Genomic DNA, 12498 nt, shown 5'->3' with positions numbered 1-12498 from the left:
GGAATATTGTGTCGATGAGAAAGACAGCACCAAGCTGCAGAGAGATCAGGAGACAGAAACCCTGAATTATATCTCAGGCTTTAACTCCTTTCACTCTGTGGTACCTCATTTTCACCCATGCTGTTGGAGGTGTTGTTTGGGTGGGCTGGGGAAGGAGGAGGGCAGTTATTGCTGCTCACTGGGCAAGGGATGAGAAAGTGGCTGCAGACAGGCAGTGAAGCTACACAGCCAAGTGTGCCTGCTCACACTGCCTGTGAGGGAGGAAATAAACCCACAGGATAAGCAGCAGCAGCATGTGAGCCTGTGAAAGGCTTGGCAGACTGCTGGTGGTCAGGGCAGAGCCAAGAGATGTTTTGGCATCCTTTATTTTAAAGGATTGCAATGATGGATCTGCCATAATCTCCTGGCCATGGTGCCTGCTTTAAAGTTTCCTCGCCATAGGCTCAGTTCAGCACAATGCTTTGAGCACTAGGTTGAGTTTTGCTTAAGCCAAGATCATTTAAGCAAATATTTAGGAGTTCCATACCATAGCATGAGACCTAGACTCTTATGAGGCCCTTTTGTAGCTCTCCTTTTCAGGCAGCATTTAGCACAAGATGGTTCTTCATTTATGGTTACAGCCCACAGTGTAAAAAACGGCAATAGTGGAAGGGTTTCTGATCACTTCATAGATCTTTAGTTCAAGTTACTTCATCTTGTTAGGAGCAGTTACTCCGAAGGTACCACTCTCCCAAGGGGATGTTGAGAGCTGGCCTTTAGAAACTTGGCAAGTTCTTGAGCACACCAGGAGGAGGGGACAGGGCCTGTGCCGTGCAAGGTAAAGGTAAATCTCCAGTTTTTCCAGGGAAGAACGCTAAATAACAGGAGTCAGAGGGGGGAAAAACTTTATTCCAGGCAATCATTCCAAAAAGTGTGAGGCTCCTTATAAGGTGGTTAGAGTAGGGACGTTTTTTTAACATTAAATAAAGAAGAACGAGGAGCAGGAAGCAAAGGATCAGAAATCTGAAACTAGCTGGAGAGAAAGCGTGAGGGAGAGCAGCACCTCCTAAATGGAAGGGTAAACAGGCACTCCGAGGCATTAACTTAATTGATTGTTCTGCAACAGGCTGAACGCTGTGTTACTCTGTCACCGTGGCAACAACCCAAAAAAATTGTCAGCCTGTTTGGATGAAGTGAAGCGAAACATTCTCTAATTTGCGGTGATCCGGGTGTTTGTTTTCCTTCCGAAGAGGCGGGGGCTCTATTGATCTATTATTTGCACAGAGCTTTTTTTTTTCCATGGTGAGATGGGGAAAGCAGGAGCCCTGGGGTGCGCTCCTGGGGCAGGTGAGGCAGCAGGGGTGTTTCTGCTGTCTTTCCACAGATCTGCCTTTGCAGGATGGCCATGCAAAGCCAGCAGAGGCTCCAGTGGTAGGAACCATCCCGAAGAAGCTGGAGGACAGGGAAAAGTGTTTGGGTGTGAAGAATTTGTGCTAAAAGCATTTGGCTCTGATAAACTTGTGCCAGGGCTACTGCTTTGGTCCATCCTGTTCTCATCCCTTTGGGCTCTTGCAGTTCACAGTATCACAGAACCCGAGAGTGATGGAGTATCCTGAGCTGGGAGGGATCCACATGGGATCATCAGATCCAGCTCTTGGCTTTGCTCTGGACAACCCCAGAAGTGACATCAGTTCTGTCTTTTCCATGTTTCCCACCCCGGCTGATGATCCTGATTACTCCTCAGCAGTGCCCCAGCCCATGCACAGCCAGTCCAGCTGCTGTACAAGGGCTGTCTAGTTGATGCCTAAGATTTCGGGGAGAGCTGTGGAATATGTTGGTGTCAGCTGCTGGAGAGTGTTGCTTTGTGGGGTGTGCAGGGGGAAAACCCCACCGTGTATTCCTGTGCTCTTCCTGCCTCCATCCCTCATCCTTTCTCTGTTGTCCCAGGGGGTTTTCCTCCTCTGTTTGTACTGGTTTTGCTTTATCACCCTTTTCCCCTTCTGTCTATCTCTTCCCTTCTCTATTTCGTTCTTTCCATCCAGTTTTTAACTCTTGTGCTCTGTTCCCCTTTTCCGCAGTGTAGCTATGTGCCGGGGATAAGTGGCTGTGGCTGGTGGGTGCCACTGGGGCACTGTGTCCTGCTGGGGCATGTGCCCCCTGCTCCTGGTGGGTGTGCGTGGTGGGGGCACCACGGGAGAGAGGAGTGCTGCGTGTCTCTCTGGAGAGAGCTGAGCTGCCAGTGGAAGTTTGGTGGTTATCAGTGTCAGGAGAAGCTAAATAACCCTGTAACTGGTATGAAGGTGAATTCACGGTCTAGTGAGCACTGAAAATATGAAAGGGCTCTGAGACAGGCAGAGTGTGGAGAGGGGAATACAGCTCGCCCATGGCTCAGGGAGGGGTGTGTGGCTGGAGCAGTGCAAGGGCATGTGCTGATGCCATCCAGATCATCAGCCATGGCAAACTGCCTTTTGTGGGGCTGCGCAGAACGGGGAGGGTGCTCAGTACTACAAGTTCGGAGACAAATGAGACATGCACACGTTAACATGGCAAGAACACCCTTAGAGAATGTCTGTGGGCAGCCACATCTGACTGCACAGCCCTGTACACATGTGGCCAAGTGCCCACACAGTGCCACCAGGCCATGCACATCCATGGGCACAGAGGAGCAGGCAGCCATGCCCACGCAGGCAGGTACACATCTATCTCTGTGTGTTGTCCTGTGTGGAGATGCTCCCACAGCTCCACAAGCACGGGGTCACAGGCACACCCAAGCTGCCAGTGCAGTGCTCTGCCACCTGTGTCAGCTCGCAGTCGTGCCAAATTCCTTTTTGGTGTAACTGCACTCCAGTCAGGCAGCACAGATGGGTTTATCCCAGCATATCTTGGATGTCTGCGTGGTTACCTGCTCTGAGCAGGAGGAGACTTGTGGGAAATCTATTGTCCTTCCAGCTGGGAGAGGCTGATGCTTTGGAGAACCAGAAGATGTGCAGAGAGGAAACCCCCTTCAGCTCTTCACCTGGAGCTGGTAATCTCCTCGCACCAAATCCCTGGAACAGGGGAATTGCATTTGAAGCTCAGCCAGTGGTGATTTAGTGTCAGACATTTGCAGAAGAGACTTTGATTAATTCGTAGTAAAATCAAGTAGCACTTGGGTGCCAGCAGCACATTCCAGGGTGAGACAGCGACCAAGGTGCGCGCTGGGCAGGCTGCCAGGTGCCTGAGCAATCCCCGCGGAGGTGGCAGCGCCGTTCAGCCCACGGCCTCTCCCTGCTTGGGCTCCTTCATTATTAATTTATTTTTCTCCCTTCCTTGGCAAAAAAATACTATTTGGTAACGACCTCAAATTGCAAAATGCTGATGATTTGGAGAATGTGTCACAGAAGCTCCAGGGTGATAAAGGGGAGACGAATCCCAGCCAACAATCCGGCTCAGCCAGTTTGCCTATTTATTAAAGAAAAAGCCCAGATCATTAACTTTTTTGTTGTTGTTCTGTTTGCGGGCAACTCCCTGCTGGCAACTTTCGGGTGCCCAGTAAATTAAACCAAGTATCGGCCTGGTTCAGGGCAACCTGAGCTTCTATTTAGAGCTATGAGAACAAACTGGCTTCGTTTATGTTAGCACGTGAATAAACCCTTTAGGGTACCATGCAAAAGTGCTCTCTGGCATAAAAGCAGTGTCAGAAAATCCTTACTCTTGCTGCTTCGTGGAGGGTCAGGTATTGTAAGTGGAGAGCTGAGCTTCCCTTCTCCTCCCACTGCTTGTTCACAGAGTTAATTGCCCCTCGACACCTCACTGTGCCACGCTGGTCCCCAGAGAAGCAGGGCTGGAAGAGAGCATCCATAGGCACAGGCTTTGCTGGTTTCCCTGTTTGCCTGCTTGGGTTAGTTGTTGAATAAAGAACAGTTTAGGGATGGGCTTGCCTGCCTGGTGCCTCTGTGAACTCGGAGAGTTCCCTGTGCTATCAGGGAAGGGTGATCATATCCCCCTCCTCTGGAACATCCCACGTGTTCGCTGAAGTAGTGCTTCAAGCTAAATCAGTTTGCTGAGGGCTCCAGCTTCCCTTAATTCAGTGTCAGGACCAGGCTTGCATGGCCATTATTCAAGAAGTTTTATCAGAAGCACAAAGCTAGCATCTGCCCTCCTGCTTCCCTCTGGGCATCACCAGCTCTGCTGCCCTGGCTTTGGCACGGGGAGGCTCGAGGGATTGCCTCCCCGAGCCCATTTGCAGGCAGAGCTCGTTCCAGCTCCTCGAGAGGCTCGGCTGTTTCACGAGCTGCACGGTGGCTTGTCACTGGTGCCTGGCACAGCAGCTCGGAAAGGCTGCCAGAACCGAGGAGCTCGTGTGGGAAAAGGGAGCAAAGACACTGCTCGGGTTGCTGGCCTCTCCCCTTCCCTCTTCCAGCGCAGCTCAGCTGAACTAGGGCTGCATTTTAGGTTTTAATCTCAGCTGATATCCACATGCTTTCTCCCAGAGGTAGCCACCTTCTTTCCTAGGCCTGGCTCATGTCCCTCTGCACTCATTTCTCTGGTGGAGCCTGCCCAGACCCGCGTTCACGTGGATGTTGATGGGAGGAGAAGGGTATTTTTCAAGGTTTCTGCTGGGTTTTTTTCTTCTGAAATATAAGGATGTGCAATTTTTTTAGTTTCAATTTAGCATTGGAGAATTTTATAATTTAGTAATTAAAATCTCTGATAGGCTTTAGAAATTGCAGCTAATTGAATTTAATGGGAAGATGATTTTCAATTTTATTTGATTACCCGGACCCCTGGCATTGGTATTTATGGGAAAAAAATGGGAAATGTGCTGTGTGGGCTAAGATGGCATAATTGAATTAGGGCTAATCGGATTTCTTCGTCATGAATTTCACTATAATTTTCCTATAATTTTCCATTAGATATCTAGTTTACAAATATTCACAAAGAAATGAAGCTCTTTCGGAATGGAGATTGCTGGCTAACAGGATTACAGGGACGATAGCTCGGCATTGCCAGCCCGGGCTCCTTCAGTAATGCAATCGCTGCGTCTGCCTCACACTTAGCGCCCGCCGCCGCTCCCGCAGCCCCGGCCCCGTGCCAGCGCTCCCGGGGGGCCGCGGCCGCGCTTCCGCCGGTACGGCCAGCCCGGTACAGCCAGCCCGGTACGGCCAGCCCGGTACAGCCAGCCGCTGCCCGCCGTGTCCGTGAGCCCTCGGGGCACACGGGCACCGGTACAGGTACAGGGACAGGCACAGGCACACCGCCGTGTGCCCGCACACAGGTACAGCCAGCCCGGTACAGCCAGCCCCTGCCCGGCGGTGTCCCCGTCCCTCGGGGGCACTCGGGTCCTGTGCCGGGCGCTCGGCGCTGTCCCCGGCCCGCTCGGAGCCCTGGCAGGCCGGCTGGCACATGGCCTGTGTCAGCAGCGCTGCAGCTCCGGCGGCTCCGTTGCACAAGCCGGGCCAGCCCACGCGGGTACACTGCGGCCGGGCAGCGCTCGGAGTGCGCCCACCACCAGCTTGCTTTGCCTTCCCTCGCTGTGCTCGGGCGGGGATCCTGCTGTCACACCCCAGAGGAGGAAGAGCTGCCGGTCCCCACTGTGTGCAGTCCTAGGTCTGATGCCCATTTCTCACTTCCTCCATCATCTCCCCTCATTGTCCCTTCTATTGAATGAGTGACTGCTCCTTTGGGGACGGTCCCTGGCAGTGCCCTGTTCCTGCCTCAGTGCCCTGCATGGGAGCAGGGCTGACATGGGCTCTGCCTGCGATGGGGCAGGTAGAGCAGAGCAGACAATGTGCCAGATTCCCTCTGCCTTCCCTCCTTTCTCCTCTTGCCCGTGCCCAAGCCACATTAAATCCAGAGTGAATTTATGGAGACCAGCCCTACTCCACAGTGTCAGAGTCCTGTAAAATCCAGCCTGTCTGTTGACCTGCCCCATCTCTGTTACTTGGGAGCCTTTACAGATCTGCCCAGCCCATGTCAGGATAGAGCTGCTGGGGGAGCAAGTCATTGCCCGTAGAGTAAGTAGGGTGGCAACTCCTCTCTACCCAGTGCCCTTTGACACCTGCATGCCATTAGGCCTTCCATATGTACCCATAGCAGGACAATCTCTCTAAAACATCCGTGCCAATCCAGCCCTGTCCTGACTGCTGCAGGACCATGCTCAGGTCTTCCTGTGTCGTTGCATTTACATGACTCTGTGTGTGTGCACATGGCATGTGCTCCTGCTTTCATTTGCGTGTCTCTGCAGGAACACAAGCTGGCTGGCAGATCCTCTGGACAGAAATCAGAAATCACCATTTCTGTTTGCGCTTGCCCCGTGCACTGCAGAAATAGGTCTTGCGCAGTCTGGGGCCCATCCTTGGGCAGCAGTTTCCCATCCCAGCTGTGTGCCTTGCCAAGCCCGGGCTCCGGATGGTTCAGGGTGGTGTTTGCTGGTTTTGCAGGCAGAGCACCTGCTTTTGAGTGCCAGGTACGTTCCCTATTGGACCTTCTGCCTGGGTACGACTGGGTATGCCCTTACCTCCTCACCCTGAAATCCCCAGGCTGCACTTTTAATTGCTGCAGTAAATTGTAACTAATTGTTAGTGCATTCAAACCCCTGCCACTCCTTCCCCTCAAGTCTTCTGGGCCCCTGTGGAGCACATGCCGTGTACGTTCAGTGCTGTATGGCCCGTTCCCAGCACACTCATTCCCTCTGGGCAGTGGTCAAGGGATGAGCAGCATTGGCTTCCAGCAGATGCTGGAAGCTGTGGGGTGCCTGGAAAAGCAGTAGCTACATGGTGGGGACCTGGTGTCAAACTGTTTGAGGCCAAAGGAACAGTAAATGGCAGAATTGCTCCCAGCAGAGCCTTCCCCAGCACGCTGAGACTTAGCACAGCTGCTTTGGCAAGGGGTTCTGGGAGCCATGTGCCAATAATGTGATTGAAACTGAATTGAGAAGGAAGGAGGGAAAGAGAAGGAAAGGGAAAGAAAGCATGGATTGTCTGCTCCTGCCGCCCAGGCCCCGAGGCCTCTGGGCACCTCCCTTGATGAAACAGAAATCAAACAAAATTACAGAAATAGGGCAGGAGCATTTGCCTAATAGACTCCCCAAGCAGGAGCAGGAGGAGGGGCACAGCACTGCCAGATCTCCAACCTGCAATCTGAGAGCCAGCGCCCTGATCCCACATGAATCCAGAGCACAGTCCCAGGCCCCCAGGCCAGCTCCGGCTAAGGAGGGAGAAACTGCCAAGAAAATGGGCTAAGCATAAAAAACAAAGGTAGAAGAGACACAAAAAGGGGGATGTCCCACATCTCAGTGTGACTCACCCCCTGCTCAGCCCTGGCACACTGTCTGCGGGGAAAGCATTAAACTGTAATAATAATAAATTAATCATCCTTCCCCCTCCCATTGCACTTTTCATCTGAGGATCTCTGAGCACCTGGCAAACATTAATTACCAAGAGCTCCTCATGCCCCTGGGAGGGTGGAAAGGGACACAGAGAGGTCTCCTCACCTGTCAGGGAAGGGCAGATGTGGCTGGAGCGGATGGGGCGGCTCTCACCATGGCACGGAAGCAAAGTTCAGAGCAGGGTGAGGGGTGCTGCCTTCCCTCGAGTGCTCCTGGAGAGCAGAGGGTCTGGGAGCCTCCTCATGCCAGGGCACGGTCAGAGGCAGCTTTTCCTCAGGGTGGATCCATGCCCTGAAGGGATGAGGGAAGGAGGGGAGGTGCCACCCTCACGGGGGGCACAGGGGCAGAAAGCTTCAGAGCCCCTGAGAGAGGAAAGAACCAACGTTCCTTGGGCAAGAGGCAAAGGAGGGAGTATGGGGAAATAAAACCTGATCCTGTGACAGGAGATTGCTGAGATAGGAAATCAGGCCTTGCCATTGCATCAGCTGCAGGGCGTGGATTTCACCTGAAAAAACACCTTGGCGAGTTGTTCCTGCAAGGAGGAGTGGGAGGGACAGCGGGAAGTCTGTGGAGGGGATCCTGCAGGTGTGTTTAGGTTGTGTGTGTGGGTTCATGTGTGTCATGGTGTATGGATATGTGTGTATTTGAATGTCAGTGAACACAGAGTATCATTTTCTTTGTGGAGGGCATATGCATGTTGCGTGTGCGTGCTGGGATGGGAGGGGTGGGGAACATTTGTATACTGATGTGTGAACGTGCTCAGCTTGGTGCACGTAGAAGAACAGGTATGTTCAGAGGGTCTGTGGGGCTGTGTATGCATAGTGACATATCTATGTTAGAAAGTGTGTTAGAAAGGAGATCCAGCAGGGGCCCACTTTCTCAGGGAACAGTGGGGGTGAGCAGAACTCCCACTCCTTAAATCTTAAGTTCACAGAAGAAGCAAAAATGAAGATATCTGACATATAGTGCAGTGAACTTATGGGACCTGTCAGCAAACTCAAACCTGCAAGTGTTGAATCCAAACTGATCTATTACAGAGCCGGCACAAATGGTTCTGGTTCTGTCCATTACTTGGCAGGGTGGGATATTCCTGGGCAGGTGCTGTAGTGCCTGACTCAGGTGTAGGGACCAGGGCAGGCTCTGCTGAGGACTGTGGGTGATGTCAGCTGAAGTGCAGACGGGCAGGATTGTAAAGGCAGCATGGGGTGACAGCTGATCAGAGCTGATGGTGGGGTTAGAAACAGTGAGTGGGGCAATGCTGATAAAGCAGGAGCTTGGCTGCGCCAGGTGGGAAGGAGAGTCCCGTGCAGGGCTCTGTGCAGGAGTGCTGCTTGGCTGGGCAGCCCCCAGGCAGGGCACTCTTGCCTCCTGCCTGGCACTGTGTCCCCACGTGCTTCCCGGCTTGGAAGGTCCCTGCGTGGCTCTGTTTCACTAGACTTTGTTTAGATTTTTCTCTGAGAGGAGCCAGAATATTTGTGGTTTCCACAAATGACTCCCCTCTCCTCTTCCCTCTCCCTGCCCTCTGGCCTGCATTGCTGCCTGTGCGTTTTTGGCCATGCAAATGCAGCGCTGCTGAGGTGATGAGCTGCAGTTTGTGTTGCGTCTCTGGGCTCAGGACACTATCAGGGCGCAGCACATCCTGGTGCATGGAGCCAAACGCACCTGGGCTCCTTCCAGCCCTGTGACTAACCTGTCCAGCCACTTCTGGCGAGTCACTTCCCTCACTAGTGCCTCAGTTTCCCCATCCCTAGTGGGGTAATGATGCTGGCCTCCTTTGGGAAGCACATTAAGTTCTGCTTATAAAAAGGATTTAAGAGCTGCTAAGTCCATGGGCAGCTCTGTGTGAGCCCCGGTGAGGAGCCCAGCTCTGCCAAAATCCTGGAGCCAAACGTGGTGTGTTCACAAAAACAGCCTACAACCTGCTCAAAATACCTATTTAATCAGGTAAATAATCTGCTCGTTTGTTTTAAAGAAAGAGGCTTATATCTGTGTTTACCCAACACGCCTCTCAGAACCTCCCTCGCATTCTTTGCTACTTAGAAAAATAAAGCCAAAAAAAATGAGGAAATTCACTGCGAAAGGGCCCCCTTCCCCCCGCCTCCCGTGGGCCCGGCGTTCAGGGGGAGAGCGCCGTGATCTTCCTGAGGGCAAGATGCGTCCGGGGCTGTGACACCCGCAGGTGGCGGCCACCAGTGCCCCGAGGGCTCCGGTCCCGCTCGGTGCGCGCTGCGCTCCGCACGGCCGAGCCCGGACTCGCGTGGGACGGCGGTGCCGGGGCAAACCCTGCCCGCGGCTCCTGCCGTGCCCGGCACCCAGGGCCCCGCTGCCGCTCCTCGGCCCCGCACGCCCCCCTCCATCCCCTCGCGGTTTGCGGTCTGCTCCGCGCGGGCGGCTCCGTCCCCGCCGCCCCGGGGCTTCCGGAGGAGGCAGCGCGGCGGCCGCGGGGCGGGTGGCGGCCGGCAGCGATGGCTGCGGGGCAGCGCGGCCGGGCGGGTCCCGGCGGGCGGCCCTGCGTGCGGGGCAGCCCCGCGCTCCTCGCCCGCCGTGCCGGCACCGCCGCGGGCTGCGCCAGGGCCGCGCTCCGGCTCCGCCCGAGGTAACCCCGCCGCCGCCGCCGCTGCCGCTGCCCCCCGGCCCGGCCCGGCCCGGCCCGAGCCGAGCCGAGCCGAGCCGAGCCGTCCCGGCCCCGCACCTGCCCCCGGCGGCGGGCCCGGCGAGGGGGCGGCTCCGCCGGCCGCCAGTCACCGCCCCCCGCGCGGCGCGCCCGCCCCCGGCCCCGCTGCCAAAGTGACTCGGGGAGGACCGGCACGGCAATGACATCAGTGCTTTAAACAACTTGTTATTCGGGAGCAATCAGCTGCAATTAGGTATTAATTAAGTATTATGAAAGTTGATTATTTAAGTGAATTCGGCTTTCGTCTCTCCGACTATGGTAAGTACAGCACAATTGTCCTTTTCCTGCCCCCAGCCCCCCGCCCGCCTCTCGGCGGAGCCCCCGGTCGGTGCGGCCGCCGGTGCCGGTGCCCCCGCGCCGGGCGGTGCGGAGCGGAGCGCTGTCCGCCGCGGCCGCCGCTCGGAAGCCGTGCCGCTCCGCTCCGCTCCGAGCCGCGGGGCCGGCGCTGCGGGCAGCGCAGTCAGTCTCTCCGGACGCGGGGCCGCCGCCGCACCGAAACTTTTGTTGTTGGGTGCGCGGTGCAGGGCTGCGGGCCGGGCGGAGCGGGGCGCGGGGCCGCACCAGGTGCGGCGCGGTGCGGGGCGGTGCGGCGGGGGGCTTGCCGCCTCTTTCACTTTGCTTCTTTCACTTGTTTTACGGAAGTTGCTCCCGCGCCCGCCGCCGCTTCGGCCCCGCTCTCCCGGCCCCGCCGAGGTGAGCCGGGGGCTCCGGTGCCTCGGTCGGTCCTTCCCGGCAGCGCGGCCCCCGCGGGCCGGGACAGCGGGGCGAGGAGCGGGCTGGCCGTCAGAGGATGCGGAGGGGAAGTTTATGGGGGTTTTGAAATGATTCTGCCTTTGTATTTGTTGTAAGTTGTGTGGGTTGTTTTCTCTTTCATATTTTCCCCCCTCCTGAGCTCTGGCGTGTCGGTGGTAAAGGTTGCTTGTCAGGTTCCTGTACTGCCTAAATGAAAAGGAATTTAATTTATTTGGGACAAGGCAGTGTCAGATGAAGAGGCTGCTTATTACATTTAATGAGTTGTTTTTTGGTTTTATTCAGCCTGGGCATATCTGGGATGGGTTTGTTTTTGTCCTTCCATGTGAGGTGTATGAGACCTCCCCCACCCCTTCACATCATGCAGGGAGGAGGAAAGGTGGCCAGGCTGGGGCAATGTTTTGGTTTTAGATTACAGGCCCTAGCACTGGGGTTGGGTGTGTTTTTGATTGTAGCTTTTTGTGGCTTGTCCACTGGTTTTTGATCAGGTATCAGGATGGGGAGTAGGTTCTGGCCTGGTGCTGGGCTGGGCTGGACTGGCCTGGTGGGTGTGATGATGGACAGGTCTCCATCAGGCTGGAGTGTGATTGCAGCCAGGAGCTTCGGGGCTCAAAGTGTTGGTGGGTTTTCCAATACTTGGACCATCTGGATCAGAGTCTCATTTAGATTTGACAAAATGTGCAAATTCAGAGTTTGGTAGGAATCTATCCCTTAAGTGATGTTACCTTTCTCTTTGGGACCAGGTCCCACCACCATGGCCCCGTACTGGCTAACACAACTACACCTGCTCTTCCAAAATGGTGTAAACCATTCTTTGCCATTTAAAAACCAAATGGCAGCAATGAGCCAAACAGGCCTGTGCTGGCAATGCGCCATGGTCCAGGTAATTACTGCCAGAGAGTGTGTGCTGTTTTTTTTTTAATAAGGAGTAAGATGGTAATAAACTGGTTGATGATTGACTGGGCCTGAACTATGTACTCTGATATTGTGAGTGAGAGGATAATTTTGCCGTCGTTTATTCCATTTATTTACTTATTTCTACCATTGATATCAGGAACGGAGTGGCTCCGGAGCCACTTCCACCTATGAGCAAGACATGCCAGCTCCGCTCGGGCCCAGCCGTGGGCGTGCGGCTGCCTCCCTTCTAGATCAAGAAGCTGGGATGCTGCGGGGGCAGCTCAGGAGTTGAGGATGTGGTGAAACTGCAGGAGGGCCCGTGCTTCAAAGAGCAATGAGCAGTGATGAACGCCGCTCTCCATCCCGAGGAGCCGTGGCACTGCCCGCCGGGCCGGGCCGGGCCGGGAAGGGCCGGGCCGGGAAGGGCAGGGCCGTGCCCCGGCGCTGCAGCGCCCTCTTCCGGCGGAGCGCGGCCCCGGGGGCTCCCCCGGCCGGGGCTGCCCCGCCGGCGCCGTCCCCGCCCCAAGCAGGGGCCCTCCCTCGCCTCACGGGCGCTGTGGGCGCTCGGCCTTGCCATGAGTGCTGGGGGTGCTCAGCCTTGCCATGAGTGCTCAGCCTTGCCACGGGCGCTGTGGGCGCTCGGCCTTGCCATGGGTGCTGGGGGTGCTCAGCCTTGCCATGAGTGCTCAGCCTTGCCACGGGCGCTGTGGGCGCTCGGCCTTGCCATGGGTGCTGGGGGTGCTCGTCCTTGCCACGGGCGCTGTGGGCGCTCAGCCTTGCCATGAGTGCTCAGCCTTGCCACGGGCGCTGTGGGCGCTCAGCCTTGCCA

General features: G+C 55.7%; 1 protein-coding gene across 13 annotated transcripts in view; it reads left to right on the top strand.

The window, feature by feature from the left end:
• Window positions 1-12498, top strand: part of CASZ1 (castor zinc finger 1) — a 188860-nt gene that overhangs the window by 94744 nt on the left and 81618 nt on the right. For 2 of the 13 annotated variants that reach the window (XM_063176738.1, XM_063176726.1), the window contains exon 1: window positions 10143-10280. The exons of 10 other annotated variants lie outside the window; for them this stretch is intronic. In XM_063176738.1, the coding sequence (XP_063032808.1) occupies window positions 10232-10280 (49 nt within the window). In that variant the 5' untranslated portion in view covers window positions 10143-10231. Of the gene's footprint in view, window positions 1-10142; window positions 10281-12498 lie in introns of those variants that run through there. One more of the 13 variants, XM_063176732.1, reaches the window with a different exon arrangement.

Source organism: Melospiza melodia, chromosome 26, assembly GCF_035770615.1.
Source record: "Melospiza melodia melodia isolate bMelMel2 chromosome 26, bMelMel2.pri, whole genome shotgun sequence".
Taxonomy (NCBI): domain Eukaryota; kingdom Metazoa; phylum Chordata; class Aves; order Passeriformes; family Passerellidae; genus Melospiza; species Melospiza melodia.
Note: the sequence above shows the minus strand (reverse complement) of the source record. Positions and strands in the feature narration are given on the sequence as shown.